The 18841-nt window shown below is 37.4% G+C and overlaps 1 protein-coding gene across 3 annotated transcripts in view; it reads right to left on the bottom strand.

Annotated features, from left to right (window-relative positions):
- VEPH1 (ventricular zone expressed PH domain containing 1) overlaps window positions 1-18841 on the bottom strand; it is a 205951-nt gene that overhangs the window by 102378 nt on the left and 84732 nt on the right. For all 3 annotated transcript variants that reach the window (XM_031957564.1, XM_003766195.2, XM_031957565.1), the window contains exon 7: window positions 8831-9051. In XM_031957564.1, the coding sequence (XP_031813424.1) occupies window positions 8831-9051 (221 nt within the window). The remainder of the gene's footprint in view (window positions 1-8830; window positions 9052-18841) is intronic.

Below are 18841 nucleotides of genomic sequence, written 5' to 3' on the forward strand. Positions count from 1 at the left end.
ACAGATCTCAAAATATGGTACTATTAAACTTTGAGAAAAACAGAATAATACTCATATTTAGGAAGTGTTTTTTAGCTAACAAAGTGTGTTCACATATATTATGTCTCAATACTATCTCTCATACAACTCTAAAGTCTTCAGGATTAACCTTTGTGGGTGAATGCCTGCTAAATTTGTTAACATGAAAATCTAATAAGCTATAATCTTTTTATTACATATTCAAATTTTTATTTAAATATTTATGCAATACCCAAATATTATTATTAATGCAAAGTTACTATGCCTGTAATAGGAATTTAATTTTGAATAAATTGTAAAATACTCAGGACTAAGTGAGGAAGAAGACCCACTGTGTACTCTTATAAAGGAAGACGTTCCTTTAGAACAAATCATGGAAAGCAAATTTCATGCTCTCCTTTTTAGAGATTGCTAGACTAGTAGATGACTGGAATTCCATGATATTGAAGATCTCTTGCAATATTCTTTTTTTTTTTTCTTTTTTTTTGCTGAGGTAATTGGGATTAAGTGACTTGCCCAGGGTCACACAACTAGGAAGTGTTACATGTCTGAGACCAGATTTGAACTCGGGTCCTCCTGCCTTCAGGGCTGGTGCTCTATCCACTGCACTACCTGACTGTCCCTTTGCAATATTCTTATAACTAGAGTGAGGAGCTATGAATTATATCAGCAATTCCCAATGGTCCCAGGACATCTAAGCCCCACAGTTGATTCTCTTAGGGACTTTGCATGGTTAAAAATATTTCCAAACAATAATACATTTTAATGTCTAATATAGTAAATTGGTAGATTATAAACCACATAAATAAAAGGGTTTTGGAGATTTCTCAGTAATTTTTAATAGTATGAAGGGGTTCTGAAACCAAAAGATTTAAGAACTTCTAGACTAGATGACAAGAGTTGGTTTTTAGTTGTCTTTTAGACAACTGTCTGATTGACTAGAATCAAAGATCAAATTCAGCCCTTAGGCTCAAAAAATCATTAGCCAAAGAAAAAAATATGGGTGAGAAAGTAGTTTACATGGAAAATATTGGGGAGTTCAAATAGATTGTGAGGTCCACTGGGGTTAGCAGTGTCATTTGGGAGTCTACTTCTTTCTTAGGCTGATGAATAGATTGTGTCTAGTGAAGGTATATCATCTAAAGAATGGAAGGGAAGAGTACCATTGGACTCGCTCCTAGACAGACTGCTTCTGAAGCAGCAGCCACCTTTGAGGTGAGAAGGGACATTGATTATTGGAGCATCCCAGCAGCAGGTAATCAGAATAACGAGCAGACTGGAAATCATGATATTTGAAGATCCACTGAAGGAGTTATAGGCATTTTATTTTCAAAAAGGAACCCAGGAAAGATGAGAACCATGCTCAAATATCTGAAGATATTCAAGTAGAAGAGGGGATGGCTCATTTTTGAACCTCAACAAATAGAGGTCATAGAGGGACGTATTTCAGTTTAATCCCAATGCTATCTTTGTAATGATTAGATCTGCCCAAGACTAGAATGGGCAGAATATAGAATAGGGAGAATATAGAATATAGAATTCTATAAGGGAATTCGTTGACTGGATGGCCATTTGTTGACAATGACATGAAAATGCTTGTTGATTCATTGATTGACCCCTAAATGACTAATTAACAATTTATACCGCAAACTTCATTTACAGGGAAAGGGACCTGTATGTGCACGAATGTTTGTGGCAGCCCTTTTTGTAGTGGCTAAAAACTGGAAACTGAATGGATGTCCATCAGTTGGAGAATGGCTGAATAAATTGTGGTATATGAATATTATGGAATATTACTGTTCTGTAAGAAAACCAACAGGATGATTTCAGAAAGGCCTGGAGAGACTTACACGAACTGATGCTGAGTGAAATGAGCAGGACCAGGAGATCATTATATACTTCAACAACAATACTAGATGATGACCAGTTCTGATGGACCTGGCCATCCTCAGCAAGGAGATCAGCCAAATCAGTTCTAATGTAGCAGGAATGAACTGAACCAGCTATGCCCAGAGAAAGAACTCTGGGAGATGACTAAAAACCATTACATTGAATTTCCAATCCCTATATTTATGCATACCTGCATTTTTGATTTCCTTCACAAGCTAATTGTACAATATTTCAGAGTCTGATTCTTTTTGTACAGCAAAATAACGTTTTGGTCATGTATACTTATTGTGTATCTAATTTATATTTTAATATATTTAACATCTACTGGTCATCCTGCCATCTGGGGGAGGGGGTGGGGGGGTAAGAGGTGAAAAATTGGAACAAGAGGTTTGGCAATTGTTAATGCTGTAAAGTTACCCATGTATATATCCTGTAAATAAAAGGCTATTAAAAAAAAAAAAACTTCATTTACAGTTTTTGAGAATGTGTTTCATGGAATTATAATTTCAAAACACAGAAAGAAGCCTTAGAGGTCTTATAGTCTTACCCTCTTGGATAGCAACTTGGACTCTCTTATGGTCCCCTGGTTTGACTACATCTATGGCTTTGTGTTCAGTTCTGGGCTATAGTTCAAGAAGAATATTGATAAGCTGGGGAGTGGCCAGCAGAGAAGGGCCAGAATAGGTAAAATTCTTGAACACAGACAGTATGAGTATTGAATGAAGGAACCTGAGATTTTGCCAAGAAAAGAGAACTTTAGGGAAGAGAAGAGTAGGAGGAAGGGAATGAGCATTTATGTAGTACCTACTATATGTCAGCCATTATGCTGAATGGTTTATCAGGACACCATCATTTTCTTTTGAAGTATTTGAACAGATGGGTCTGCTTCATCTTAGAGAGCAAAATTAGGAGCAAGTGATAAAAATTGCAAAAAATATAATTTTTTCTTGATATAAGGAAAGAACTTACAAAAATGAAAGTGATTTCCAAGTTGAATGAGCTGACTCAAGAGGTGGGAGGCTCTGGAGGCCTTACTGGAGGTCTTTAAGTAAAGGCTGAATGACCCCTTATTAGTCAAACTGTAGACCCTTGGTCAGGTACAGACTGAACCAAATAGCCACTGAGATTCTGGAACTCTGTCGAACCATTGGCATTATCTTGGAATTTAGACCAAAACTAAAGGCGATAAGGTAAATGTTATTTGTATTAAGTATTGTAGCTTTGAATTATCAGGATGTTTTTATTTCATAGGACAAATCATAACCAAAACATCCTGACAACACTACCATTTGCCTGCTCATATTTCATGTTAGTGTTGCGATCCTACCATTGCTCAGTATGGAACAAAAATGGCTCATTTTGGGTCATTTAATGTGGTGGGATCTGGTTGTTTTTCTGGCTGGGTAGAGTGTCTCACTCCTCCATTTCTTGCTGCTAAATGAATTCCTAAGATACCTTTACAGCTCTTCAGATCATCATAAATGTTGCTTAAAAGGAGAAAAAAATAGTTGAGTAAATTAACAGCAGATGGGACATAAATGGTGCCATATGTCAGCTTTAACCTCTTTAGGAGAGAAAGAAACAAAAGTGTTGTGATACTATTCTGACACTGTTCACGAATGTTGAATGATGTCCATAGCTCCAAATACAAAAGTGAGATACAATTCAGCCTTGTAAATGTTGTTTTGTTTTGGGTTTTTTTGTTTGTTTTTTTATGTACAAATGACTAGATTAGAGCCCTCTGGATAAAAATGAAAACTTATTTCTTCTTAAAACTCTGGTTTCATTCTTAAACATTTTCTTGGTAGGAAGATAATCTGTCAAAAGTGGGGGGAAACACTAAGGGAATGTCACATGTTTTTAATTCTTAGCAAGCTCATGTAAAGTTTCTTACACCAATAATTGTTCTAAGAGAATATTTTGTTCTTTGTAAAACCTCCCAGAAGAAAGAGTGAATTTTCCACAACACTTTTAAGAAATCATTTCTATGCTATGATAGATAAGCACTGAGTATTTATGGAACAGAAGTGCTAAGGAGCAAGGGTGACATGAACTGGATTGATCAGTGAAGGTTTCACAGAAGAAATGGTTATGGAGGGAGGTCTTGAAGAAGAAGAAATTCCCCAAATATGGGGAAAGGAGGAGAAGGGACCAGTCATAAGTTTGAAGGATTGAATAACTGCACCAAAGAGGAAATTCAAAGGTCACAGATTAAATCTACTTCCTGCTTCTAGTCTATGGCGGAACCAAGTATAGATCAGGTCCAGAAGTGACCCAATATCCACTGATGAATTTTTTAGCAAGATGTCCAGGTCCCCCCTAAGCTATTGTGGAGCTGCTTCAAATGTGATCGTCTCAAACTCATAGCTTTTAGTAAGAATAGGGCCCAAATATTTTAAGACTCAGATTCTGTTGCTAACTCTTCCTTTCATCACTCCATGCTTTGCCAATATTTCACAAAATTATATTATCTTTATGGACAGTGGGTACACATGATGCTCAGGCTGACCCAGGCATTGTGGGAGCCAGCTCAGTGTCGGGGAGGCTCTGAGATGACACGTGGGAAAGGAGAGCAATCAGGCTGCTTACACAGCTGAAGATTTACAATGCTGTTGTGCTGACCTGGACGGCACACTCTCCCATGCCAGAAAACAGAATTGCTTCCATTTGGATCGTCTTAGGAAGGTTCTGAAGACACCTGGCAAGAGAAGGTCCCAGACCCTGCCAAGAGTTCCTGCTCACTGCAGAGAGCGCAGCTCCAGAGGGCCGGCCATCTTGTCCAAATGCCAAATGTATTTACCTAAAAGACGATTTTATGGAGATCTCCTGTAGGGCAAGTGCTCACACGGAGGTCAGAAGATGCAAGGAGACTGTCAAGGTCTCTCTGAAAAACTTTGGAATCGACTGTGAGACAGGAGGAGACTGACAAAGAAATGCTTCCATATTTAGGGATCTGCCCACTACAAATGATCATGTGGATTATTTGTATCTGACCCATGGTTGAGCCTCTTGAAGTCATGTCGGTCTGATCAGCCAGTCGGACAGACTGTACTTTGGTCCTCTTTGAGAATGAAGGAAAACAAACAACAAAGTAAGACATTGGAAGGAAAATACTGAAGCTGAAGCTTGGCCACATAATGAGAAGATGGAAATCAGTGAAGAAAACCCTGATGTTGGGAAAGACTGAAAGTAAAAAGAAGAAGGGAATGGCGGAGGATGAGATAAATAAAAGTGTTGTGGAAATAATGACCTTGGATAGACTTTGGGAGGTAGTGGAGGACAGAAGTGCCTGACACGAGATAGTCCGTGGGTCACAAAGAGTTGGGTGTGCCTGAAAAAATGAACAACCACTCTCTGTCTCCATTCATTTCTCCCCCAATTAACTTCTTACCTTGTAATGTTATGATTATGATTTGATTTTTCATTCTTTTGGGATTGGCTAAAAATGCTGATTTCAGAATTATTTCACAGAGGCCTGGAGAGACTTAGATGAACTGACGCTAAATGAAGTGAGCAGAGCCAGAAGATCATTACATATGGCAACAACAAGACTATACAAGGATTAATTCTGATGGACGTGGCTCTTTTCAATAATGAGATGATTCAGGCCATTCCCAATAGTCTTGTGATAGAGAAAGCCATCTGCACTCAGAGAGTGGACTGTGGGGACTGAGTGTGGATCACAACTTTCATTTTTTTGGTGGTATTTGCTTGCATTTTGTTTTCTTTCTCATTATTTCTTCTTTTTGATCTGATTTTTCTTATGCAGCAATATAATTGTGAAAAAAATATATGTGTGTATATATGTTTAAAAGGCACATGTTTAACATATATTGGTTTACTTGCTATTTAGGGGAGGGAGTAGGGAGAAGGAAAGGAAAAAATTGGAACACAAGATTTTGCAAGAGTGAATGTTGAAAATTATCTATGTGTAAGTTTTGAAAATAAAAAGCTTTAATAAAAAATGTCTGATCTGGTTGAAGATTTAATTAGCCTTCCCTCATTCATGTTATTTGGCTTTGAATCTACCACTGAATATTTAATCATCTTCATCCCCAATCAGCTTTCTTTCTTACAGTTGAAAGCTTCTGCCTAAGGCTTTGGGACTGGGCCTAAAAAGAATGGACTTCTCATCTTGGCAGGGAAGAGAGTAGAATTTAAAACTCAGGCTGGGTACCTATGTCTTAAAAGACAAGAAATTTAAGACTTTCTTCTCTTTTGTCTTTTTTCCTTTTCCCTTTCTCCATCTTTTCCTCCTTTTTATTCCTGTTTGCTCCTCATGATTTCCCTCTCCACTGTTCTGATAGAGACTTGGCACATCTTGTCACAAATTGATGACTATTTCACCTGCAGCTATTTATGTCAGCCTTTTTGACAACGTGATGGACTTGGCAAAGATGCTTTGAATATCCTCCCTCTGTTGGCTCAGTCCTCCTGAGTGATTGCCAGGGTCTCAGCTGCCCCTTCCAGCTTTGATTGGACCAGTCGTTAATAGAGTCGCCGTGGCCAGAGTGCCATAATACACGGATGGCATTCTCAATCCCTGGCACGTTCTCTACTTTTAACCCAGAACGACGGCTAGGGCCTTTCAGTTCCTCCTGAATAGATGTCGAAATCTAATGCACTCTGTTAGTTTTTCCCAATATTTAGTCTTTGTTCATTTGTTGTCTAGCCTTCCTAAATGATTTCCAAAATTAAAGAGAACAAAATACAAGTTCATTCTTTGGATGCATTGAACAAAAACTGTTCAATTTACTCATAATGATTTGGCACACTGGGGCTCTTGTCTGCTTCAGTTTTTCATTCTCTCTCAGATGCTAATTATTTTTTCTTTCAATACTCTTGGAGCTTTGGTCTCTGCTTTCCAATCTTGCCTGCTGATCTGTGTGTTAGATTTGTAAATTGGGTGACATCTGTTTTGAATCTGATCATCTTTCATTTTCTCTCATGCCCTCTTCACTTATTAATTTTCACTTTAATTGTGTGGCCCTGACCTCTTGCTGCATATTTCAGACAATAACCTAGAGAACTCTTAGTTTGGGGGACAGAGAAATTAGGGAAGCCAAAAGTTGACAATAACGGCCATTCAGAGAGAAGATGCTCCTCCAGGAGCCATAGCAACCGATACAGATAAAGATGAGCAGTTAATAAGAGAGACTTACTGTGGCTTGTCTGCCTGCACTTATATTGGGGGGTTCCCACCACAGGCTCTCAATGGGTCAGAAGAACAATGAGAATAAGGAGAAAGGACTGAGCTAACTGAAATCACTTCTGGGGAAGGAAAAAGGGCTCAGGAATCTATGTTCTCATAGTCTTTTCTCTCTGCCTTTTGCTTGCCTTTCTTTAGGTTACTTGGGCAGGGGGCGGGGGTGCATGGAATAGCAATGGGAACAGAAACTAAGACTTTTTCTCATGTGTGTAGCCTTGTTGGTGAGATTTGCTCTTTCCTTCTTTTATTTCTTCATTTCTTTCTCTTTTTTTCTCTTTCTCCTCCTCTCCTTTCCTCATTTCTCCTCTGTTGTCCTCTCATTCCCCTTCTCTCTTTTTTCCCTTTCTCCTCTCCTCCTTTCTCTTCTCTCCTTTCTTCCCCTCTCTTCTCTTCTCCTTTCCTTTCTTCCTCTCCGTGAAACTGCATGGTGTAGTGGATAGATTAGTGCTCTAAAAGAAGGACCCGAGTTCAAATACCATTTTAGACACTTACCTGTAACTAACTAAAATTAATCAATCTTTCTAACCCTTGATAGCCTTAGCTTCCCAATGCTAATCTGAGCAGCAGCTCCCTCAAAGGGCAAATTGGGGGGTGATGGGATAAAGTGACAAGTTTAGGAAGGGCTCCTCTGGCTTAAAACTAAGAAGGTTTTTGTGGTATTCAAACAAGACCGTGTATATAAAGTGTTCTTTTAAAAGTCATTTCTTCTTCTTCTCTCTCAGAATTTGCCTGTGGAGTATCTCTGTTAAGCCCTTATCCCTGGGACTGATTCATGTTATGAAAGCGCCCTCACTCCATTTGAGGGATGGCAAAACAGTGGCACTTTTCTTAGCTCACAGAAACAGGGCGAGTTTGTACAGCATTTAATACTTCTCCAAAGCACTTTCTCATGTATTATCTCACAAACTTGGGCAAAACAGGTTCTGTCTCTTAGCCTCCTGACTGCAGGGCTTTAGCAGAGGAAGCTGAGAGAATTAGACATAGTCATGAATGAAGCTTAATCTTTTTTTTTCCCTCTGGTGCACATGCCAGTCACCGGGACGGAACGATCAGCCCGCAAGCTGTGCACAGAATGCCAAGTGACCTTCCTAATAATGGGCCGCTCACAATCCCACGGGAGGCTGCAGTGGGAGTTCTAATCGGCTCCCTGAAAAGCAGCATCAAGGAAATTGTGTAAAAGCTTAGGGGGTATACTTGACTTCCTAAGAGCACGTGCTGGAGGGATCGATCCTCCCAAAAGTTATTCTTGTATCCCTGGGAGGCCTTCCCCCTGCAGATATTTCTACCCAGGTCATGAGTAGTTTAGAATGAAAGACTTAAAATGTCTTTCTACACGCTCTAGGGAAGAAAGAAATAATCGTTTAAATGTTCATGTGCTCAGTCGAGATAAAGATGAACAAAGAAATGGAGTATCCGCATCATTTTCCAACCAAAGAAGATGAAGTTGAGAGGGGATGCTCGTATCATCATCCTCACAGGGGAGGATGGGAATGGACACCGCAGGGCTTTTATTTTAGCCATTGCAACACTGCGGAGAAGCTGTCATTCTGCAATCATTCCGCAACACAAGGGCATCTCTTCCAGTTTTGGAGGATGTTTTAAGGCAAAGTACGTCTGCATAGACGAGGTGCTTTTTGTTGGGCTCACTCCCCATTCAAAGGCAAACATGGTCATGGACACAGAACCCCAAATGGGACAATAACATCCATTTACCTCCTTCTATGGTGATTGTTGCCATCCAGGTGTTGAATGAGAAGCTTGGCAATGGCGGAGAAACTATTGCTCATCCGGTAGATATCTCTGCTTTGGGTCCCCAGGATAGTAGAGAAGGTGTCGGTGAGATTCTTAATCTCCAACAAAAGGAGATGATGAGAGGAATGTTCCATGTTAGCCAGCTGCTCTACCAGGTAAGTCAGACAGGTCCTTGCACTCTCCTGCCAAGCATAACAGGGACAAATCCATATTTTGTTCATTCACAGAGCCCCAGAACTAACACATGGCACCTTCCTTGTGGAATTAGACCCATGTGGACTGAGAAGTATGATGAAAAGAGGAAGGGGCAGCTAGGTGGCTCAGTGTATAAAGCACCTAAAGTCAGGAGGACCTGAGTTCAAATATGACCTCAGATACTTAATACTTCCTGGCTGTGTGACCCTGGGCAAGTCACCAACCTCAATTGCCTCAGCAAAAAAAAAAAAAAAAAAAAAAAAAAAAAAAAAAAAAAAAAAAAAAAAAAAAAAAAAGAAAAAGAAAAGAGGAGGCTAAATCATCTCAAGTTACAAGTCATCTCAAATTATTTGTTTTCTGGTTGGACAGAAATTGCTGTCTCCATTTCTTCCTCTATATCCTTGCAAACCATCCTTATATCATGCTTAGACATTTTCTTAAAAAAAACAACACTTTCAATTCTTTGGAATAAAGAACGGTTTTCTGGTGGAAAGAGGGGAAGAAGAGGAAAATAGGAAATTAAGGTGATAGGAAAATATATCAATACAATTTTATTCTAATAAAATAATCCATCATATTTTTAAATTTTCTTTGTAGTTATTATAGCTGATCAGAGGACAGAATGAGTTTTATATATGCTTATTGAATTGGCTGATCATGTTCTTCTATTAATAATAATCAAACATTCTCAATTTCCTACTACATAAAATCAAAAGCTCTGTGGATTTTTAGATTCCTTTAGATCTGATTCTCTCCAGCACACACACACACACACACGCGCGCACACACACACATATATATACACACATATCCATATATATATGAGCATGGATATATATATATATATGTGTGTCTACATGTATGCACACCATATGTGTATACATATATATGTATGAATCTATATATTGTACATGTATATCTTTTCTATTAAAATTACTCCTCCCTTATACAAGCAGCGTACGACTGTCAAGCTAACTCCCACTTCATACCTTTACCCATATTGACCTCCCTATTTAAAGGAGTCTTTCAAGGTCTAACTAAAGTTAAGGAACCCTTCTCCAGGGAGCCATCTTTTCTTTCACCTGCTATAGAATCACAGAATCTGAGAAGTCAAAGATACTTTGGAGACTTATCTAGAACAAATTAGTCCGAAAGACCTTCTCTACAATAAGATTGATGAGTTGTCATTCAGTCATTGTCTTAAGATACAAGTGTGTGTGTGAGTGTGTGTGTGTGTGTGTTGTGTGTATGTGTTTTGTGTGTGTGTGTGTGTGTGTGTGTGTGTGTGTGTGTGTCTGAGACCTCTGAAAGTGTAGAGGGAGGAATGATCCCCTCTTAAGGTCATCTACTTCCCTTTGATATGGTTCTACTATGAAATGCTTATTTTCATAAAGGTTAAATTTGTCTCTTTGCAACTTGAACAAATTCTTGTGGAATGAACCCATGCATGAATGAATGTATCTCCTTGTACCCATTACTTTCTTTTCTGCCCTTGGGGAGTGAGCAAGGCAAATCTAATCTCTCTTTCATGTGATGGTCCTTCAAATATTTGAAGGCAGTTATTACACATTCCCCCAAATCTTCACTTCTTTAGTATAAATAGCCTTATTAGTTCCATCCATCTACTTTTGCATGGCATTTATAAGATTTCACACAACAGAACTTTCACATACAACTAGATTATACACATTGGTCTCTTGTTTTCTAACCGCTAGTCTAAATTCTGCTCTTCCAACTTGATGGGAAGCTTCCAATGGTCAGAGACCAGAGAAATCATTTCCTTATATTCTTATTTTGTCCTTTATGATACTTAGTACAACGTAGGTGTTGATAAGTATTCCACAAACACCATTTAATAGACTCCATTATACAAAAACCAAAGATACAAAATAGGAAGCTGGCAAGTTTATCAGGCAGAATTAGAACCCAGGGCTTCACAACTCCAAGTTTGCTGGGTTTTCCACCATGTGTCTCTGAAATGTACTTTTTTTGCTGCAGATTTCATTTGTAGCAAGACTGTCAAGCGCATGATATAGTTTCTCCACCAATACATCATTTCATCAGTTGTTGGGCAAGAAGCTCACATTTAGAATGCCAACAGTTAAATTAATGAACACAGATGGTTTGGAAACTGTATCACTCTGAGCTCCTTTGACCCCACCCTTTTCTGGACCTTTGCCAACCAGTCACTGCCCAAGTGGAAGAAGGATGTCAGAACTGAGTCACTGAGCATTTTGGTTTGTTTGTTTCGTGGCTTGCCATGGCCTCCAATTTACCCCGGTACAATGGTTATGAGCTATGAGTGCTTTTGTGTAGAGAACTCAGTATGAGCTTTTCCAGTGCAGATTGCAGCTTTTCTGCAATAAATAGAAAGTTGCCTAAAGAACCAAAAAGTTGACTTGCTCAAGATCCCACAGTCAATGTGTCAAAGTCTTCCTGACTTTGAGGCTGCCCTCGTATCCTTCAAGCTACATTTTGTGATAGATTTTTAAAAGAAGCGATATCAAGGTCTGAGGTGCAGAAGTGAGTTACCAAAGTCCCCGGGAGGACACTTGTTAGCAAGCAGCTTATGGGAGGGCAAAATACGAAACTTAGCAGTGACTCAGTCTGTCATGATCGGGGCATAGTTGGCAAACCCTTTATTCAATCATTATGACATGAGAAGAGCACTGGCCCCACAGTCAGGGAATGAAGTTGGGATCCAACTTCAATATTTACAAGCTGTGTAACTTCATATTCAACCATTCCAAGCCTCAGTTTCCTCATCTACAAAAGGGGTATGTTACTTGCACCACTGACCTCACAAGGGTGCTATGAAGAAATTTGTGGTGTTCTTTTTCCAAAACACAGCCAGGTGATAAAAGTTCAGATCTTTTATTGTGTCCTTCAATATAGCCCGGTTAGCTCAGAGTCCTATCTCTCCGCTTGGTTCTAAGAGCTCTGCCAGAATGTTTCCAAATCCAAAGGTTTGTCCTTCCGACTCCAGCCAGCACCAAGGTAGAAGATACAATGAATCTCTCTTGCCTCGGAGATAGAGCTTGTAGGCTTCCTCCAGAGTGCTCCTTTCTGACCCCTGGGAATGTTCCCAAGTAACTCTCCCAAGCTCTAAGAGCTTCCTGTATATATATGATCTCCCAAAGCTTAACTCCTCCTTCTGGAGGGAGAGGGATTCTGGGTTATCTCCCAGAGTGCTCTCTGGCCCTCAGGGAGGTGTGAATTTGGATATCTCATATTAATCCCTGAAATCTCCCAAACGTGTGAACTCCATTGAGTACTTAGATACTTATGAGCTCTCTAAAAGTGTGAACACAAGGATCGTTTCTATCAGTTGTACTTAGTACCTTGTTTCAAGTTCTGGCCCAAAATATCTCTTTCTAAGATCAAATCAATCATATTGAACCATGCCAAATTAGATAATTATTGTCTCTATCAACTCCAATGGCTTAACACTTTGTAAAGATTCCAACAGAAATTGTTTTGAAAATCTTTAAGTGACATGGAAATATGAGTCATTTTTATTATCATCATCATGGTAATTGTTATCATTACTATATTATGATCAGCTTTCCTATAAGAACTCCTTTTGGCTATGAGTGGATGACCCTCTAAGTACTGAAATTTAGCTTGTCATTTACTAGTACCTTTAAATATTTTACTCTTCCATTTTTCAATCGCTCACCTTCCTTGACATATTTCTTGGTCTCTTTTGGATTTTGAAGTAGATCAAATTATATATTTATACATAGAAAAAATATATATATCCATACAACCCATAGAAATCTATAGAAATTATAACAACCTTAAGCACATTTATCTTTTATCCTCCTTTTGCTTTTACTTTTTACAAGAATATTTACCTCTTTTGCCAGACTAAACCCATAGACCTTAGTGAAATGGTCAGGGCAGCAAAAAATCAAGCTACTCAGTTCTGAGAGTAATTGCTTATTTAATTAACTTTAAAAAAATGTATCTGAAATATTCAAGCAAGCAAGCCTGTGCTATTCTGCAAAATGGTCATATGAATAGACAAAGAAGGAATTTCTAAACAAAACAGACTTCCTAAAAAGTCACATTGTGCCTTAGTTTCCTTATCTATAAAATGAAGGCCCTGGGTTACATACTCTCTAAAGTTCCAATTTTATTTATGATTGTATGATTTTACATTTCTGGTGTATGTGTGGGGGAGTGATGGTGATGGTGGTGTCCAGACTTGTGTTATCATCAGGGGAGCTAATTCTTCTCATAAAAACTCCTTCTACAAAAATATGGGGTTCCTAAAAATCTTTCTGTGATTTTAACCTTTAATAGATTTAACAAGTTTTGTTTTTATCTTTGTATTTTTAAACTGTACTAAGTTTTTTGGGAGATGCTTTGTCTATTATCTTTTTCTCAATTAAAAAAATCACACAGTTTCAATAGTTGAAGAACTCCCTTTGCTCTTAGTGATCAGTAACTTGTAAATCTACAGAGTTTGGGGAGTATAGAGGGATTCAATGACTGCCCAGGGACACACAACCAAGATATATAAGAGGGATTTGAAGCCATTTTTTCCTGACTCTGAGGGAAGTCTTTGAGTCACTGCTCTATGCTGTTTCTCATCTTGGATATAACAGATATGATCAACCAAGTGACCTTCACTGTAGCAAGGAAAGGACCAATTTGCAAGACCTATTTGCAAGGGCACAGGTTTTATACAAGATGCCTTTTAGAATGCCATTGTGTTCCAAAATCACATTCTTTGTTCTCACTTCTCTGATGAAATCTCAATTTGTTAGTATGAATGTAAAAGGCTATTTGTAGAAGATTTCTCTTTTGGTGGATTAAGAAAAAGAGCTCAATTAAAATTAGATGATATTTACATATTCCTAAACAATTAGTGTCAATGTAAATTAGAAAAAAAATGACAATTTTCACACTTTTCTCATTATTTGGATCCAGTTGCTGGGATTCAAACAAAATAAACCAACTTTGTGAGCCACTGGAGAAGAATATTGCTTATTTTATGAAATAGCAGAGATATTAAATAAAGAATAGCAAAGTCATGCTTTCTAAATAATAAACATTTAAGAACTATAATAGCAATAGAAGTTATAAAAAACACCAGATGCTGAAAGCAGATGTATCCTTTGTTCTGATTCAAGTACAAATTGAAGAACATGGCAGACATTAAGGCTACATTGGATTCTGATCAGCTCTAGAGATCTAGCCAAGAATGATGTCATTAAACTTCACCCTCCCATAGATGACAGGGAAGATATTTATGTTCGGACACCAGCCATGTGACTCAAGTTTTTCTCAATGATGGGCTCCACACAGCCACCTTAGAAAGCTGGAAGAGCTTAAGAATAGATGTAGGATGAGACATGGAATTTCCAAGATTTCAAAGGGAAATTTCCTGTTCACTACGTTATTTGATAAGACTTGTGTTATCGCATCTAAAAATAAAAGATTTTGTTAATATTTAAAGCAATAGAAAATTAGAGAATGATGTCTCAGTACTTCCTGAAATTCAAAATCCATTTTCCTAAATAGATATTACTGATATCTTTAGGAAAACCCAAATTTCCCTTCTTCATCTGTGATCTAACCTAGATTTGAGATTTTGGAACACCGCCCCCGATTTAAATATTGCCAAAATGTTCTAGAGATTCCAGTTACTGATTGAAATCAAAGTTAACTCATGTTTAACATATATGAGACTGCCTGCCATCTAGGGCACAAGGTAGAGGGAAGACGGAAAAATTGGAACAGAATTGATTGCAAGGGTCAGTGTTGAAAAATTACCCATGCATAGGTGCTGTCAATAAAAAAATTGTAATTTAAAAAAGAAAAAAAAAGAAATAACGGTTAAGTGACTTGCCACAGAACTAGTAAGTGTCTGAGACTATATTTGCAACTGAAGACTTTTTGATTTACGGGCTATGATCTATCTATTGTACCACTTAGATGCCCCTCTAATTAACTTAGGAAAAACTGGGAACTTAGACTTCAAAAGGATAACTATTTTTGAGTGAGCAAGACCTTATGTTTCCTTTCAGGGGACTCTGAATTCATTATATTGAATCAGACTCTTGTTCCCATCTTATGTATATTGCCCCCTTATTGTACACAGTAATCAGTGATGATAGATGTCAAAGAACATGTGTTCCTTGGGAAGATCTCAATTCTGTCTTTGTAACTTCAGTGTTTAGCACATTGCTTGAAATGTAGTAAGGGTCTAATAAAAATGTTTGATTCAGTTCAATCCAGTAGGGACTTTAGGGTTAATTTTAAAAATCTCAATAATTTGAAGAACCCAGTCTGTAATGTGGAACGAATGTCTCTTTGTGGAAAGTGGAATATTCACAGAGGGAAGACGTAAGAAAGTTGTCAAGAGTTCTAGAATCTGGTATCAAGCCCCTTCAGGAGACTTGATGAAGGAGCTGTTTATTATATGGAGGAGGAGAGGGAGGGGAAAGGTGTCGGTAGAAAGAAGATCTGCTTCTAGGGAATAGCTGAGCCATGGCCAAATCTTCTAAAAACAATATATCTGTACTTTTTTTTTTTGTTTTGGCTCTTTATAACAAACATTCCAACATCTCAGCTGGAGTAAAGCTTCAAGTTAGCCACATGTGGGCAGTTTTTGGTGATTTATCCCATTTATCCCCCTTATTTTACAGTCTATGAGAAATGGGTTCTGTGACAATTAAGATTAGGTTTTGTATTGGAAATGTGGCTATAACTATAAAGTAACTTCCTTTATATATTTTTTCTACTTAATAGCATTTCATTTTTTCCAATTACATGTAAAGATAGTTTTCTACATTCACTTTTTTTAAGATTTTGAGTTCTGAGTTTTTTCTCCTTCCATCCCCAAGACAGCAATCTGATATAGGTTATACATTGACAATCATATTAAACATAATTCTACATTAGTCATGTTGTGAAAGAAACATAATAAAAGGGAAAAAATGAGAGGAAAAGAAACAAAACAAAAAAGTGAAAATAGGATGCTTTGATCTGCAGTTAAACTTGATAGTTCTTTCTCTGGTGTGGATAGCATTTTCAATCATAAGTCTTTTGGGATTATCTTAGGTCAAGGTATTGCTGAGAAAATCTAAGTTACTTATAGCTGATCATCACACAATGTTACTGTTACTGTGTATGCTGTTCTTCTGGCTTCACTCAGCATCATCAATTAATGTAAGTCTTTCCAAGTTTTTTCTGAAATCTGCCTGCTCAAAAATTTTTATAGCACAGACATATTCCATTAAGTTCACATGCCATTTATTCAACCATTCCCTAATTTACGGGCATTCCCTCAATTGCCAATTCTTTGCCACCATAAAAAGAAATACTATAGATATTCTTGTACAGGTGGTTCTTTTCCACTTTTTATCATCTCTTTGGGATATAAACCTTGTAGTGGTATTTGCTGGATCAAAAGATATGCATAAGTTTATAGCCCTTTGGGCATAGTTCCAAATCACTCTCCAGCATGACTGGATCAGTTCTCAACTCCATCAACAATGTATTAGTGTCCCAATTTGCCCACATCTTCTTTCCTTTTCTCTTATATTATTTGTGAGGTGGTACCTCAGAGTTGCTTTAATTTGCATTTCTCTTATCAATAATGATTTAGAGCATTTTTTCATATGACTATAGATAACTTTAATTTCTTCATTTGAAAACTCCCTGTTCATATCCTTTTACTATTTATATCTCATTTATCATTAACTGGGGAATGACTTGTATTCTTATAAATGTGATTTAGTTCTCTACATATTTGAGACATGAGGCCTTCACCAGACCCATTGGCTGTAATAATTGTTTCCCATTTTTTCTGCTTTACTTTTAAAAAATTTTTTAAAAAAATATATGCATGGATAATTTTCAATATTCACCCTTGCAAAACCTTGTGTTCCAATTTTTTTCCTTTCCCTCCCTTCACCCTCTTCTCTAGATGGCAAGTAATCCATATGTTAAACATGTGCAATTCTTCTATACATATTTCTACAAATATCATACTGCACAAGAAAAATCAAATCAAAAAAGAAAAAAAATGAGAAAGAAAACAAAATGGAAGCAAACACCACAAAAAGAGTGAAAATACTATGTTGTGATCCACATTTAGTTCTCTAAGTCCTTTCTCTGGGTACAATTGATTCTCTTTATCTCTTTATCACAAGACCACTGGAACTGGCCTGAATCATCTCATTGTTGAAAAGAGCCACGTCCATCAGAATTGATCCTCGTATAATCTTGTTGTTGCTGCCTATCATGATCTTCTGGTTTTGCTCATTTCACTCTGCATCAGTTCATGTAAGTCTCTCCAGGCCTTTTGAAATCATCTTGCAATTTTGTGCATACAGGTCCCTTTCCCTTCTTTAATGTCTCTTTGGGATATAAGCCCAGTAGAAACACTGCTGGATCAAAGAGCATGCACAGTTTGATAGTCCTTTCATCATAGTTCCAAATTGTACTCCACAATGGTCGAATCAGTTCACAACTCCATCAACAATGTATGTGTCCCAGTTTTCCCACTTTCCCTCCATCACTTCATTATCTTTTTTTGTCGTCTTCTGCTTTCCTTCTAATCTTGGCTGCATTAGCAACCAATTATTTTTTAATTTATCATAATCAAAATTATCCATTTTGTATTTCATGTTCTCCATCTCCTGTTTGGTCACATATTCTTCCCTTCTCTATAGGTGTGACAGGTAAACTGTTCCTTGCTCCCCTGATTTGCTTATAGGATCACCCTTTATGTCTAAATCATGTACCGATGTTGATCTTATGTTCATACATGATATGAGGATATTGTTATATACCCGGTTTCTGCCATACTGTTTTCCCAGCACTTTTTTTTTGTCAAAGATTGAGTTCTTATCCCAGAAGTTGGAATCTTTGAGTTTATCAAGTGACTATTGTCATTTACTTCTGTGACTTGGCTACTCAACCCATTCCACTGATCCACCACTCTATTTTTTAACCAGAATCAAATTATTGCCGCTTTATAATGTGGTTTTAGATATGGTATAGCTCACTTTCCTTTATATTTTTTAATTAATTCCTTTGATATTAATGACCTTTTGCTCTTTCAGATGAATTTTATTATTTTTTCTAGTTCTATAAAATAAATATTTGGCAGTTTGATATGGCACTGAAAAAGTAAACTAATTTAGGTATAACTGTCATTTTCATTCTATTAGCTCAACTTTCCCATAAACACTTGATATTTTTCCAATTTTTACATCTGGCTTTATTTGTATAAAAATATTTGTAATCTTTATTATGCTTTGTGCATTTTAAAACATTGATTGTTACCTTAACCAAACTGACAAAGGGATCTATGACAAATAAAAAGATTAAGAACCCCTGACACATAGGAACCTGCAGTATCACTCCTACTTCAGTGTCCACAGAGATTCTAAGCAAGTGTAGACAATCATCCTCTTTTCAAAATTTTTCAATATTCAAAAAACGTATCCCATAGTAATTTCTCTAAGCAAATAATTTAAATTTCCCAGAGAATCATAAGAACTGGTACACAAATATTAAACTAACAAGTTCTTAAGGGAAATTCGAGCCTAGGTAGTATGAGTCTCCCATGGAGAAGTGTCAAGAATTAGCTGGCTATCTCCAATGAGATCTCCTTACTGGGTCTTAGCTCCCTAGATCCTGTTTATGATTACATTATATTTATTACATGCAAGTGTTCATCTCCACCTACAAGAGCTGAGCAAAAACTTCAGTTACTCTAAGTGCGACTCCTTACAAGGGAAGCTGATGGCTGCT

This window comes from Sarcophilus harrisii, chromosome 3 (assembly GCF_902635505.1).
Source record: "Sarcophilus harrisii chromosome 3, mSarHar1.11, whole genome shotgun sequence".
NCBI lineage: Eukaryota > Metazoa > Chordata > Mammalia > Dasyuromorphia > Dasyuridae > Sarcophilus > Sarcophilus harrisii.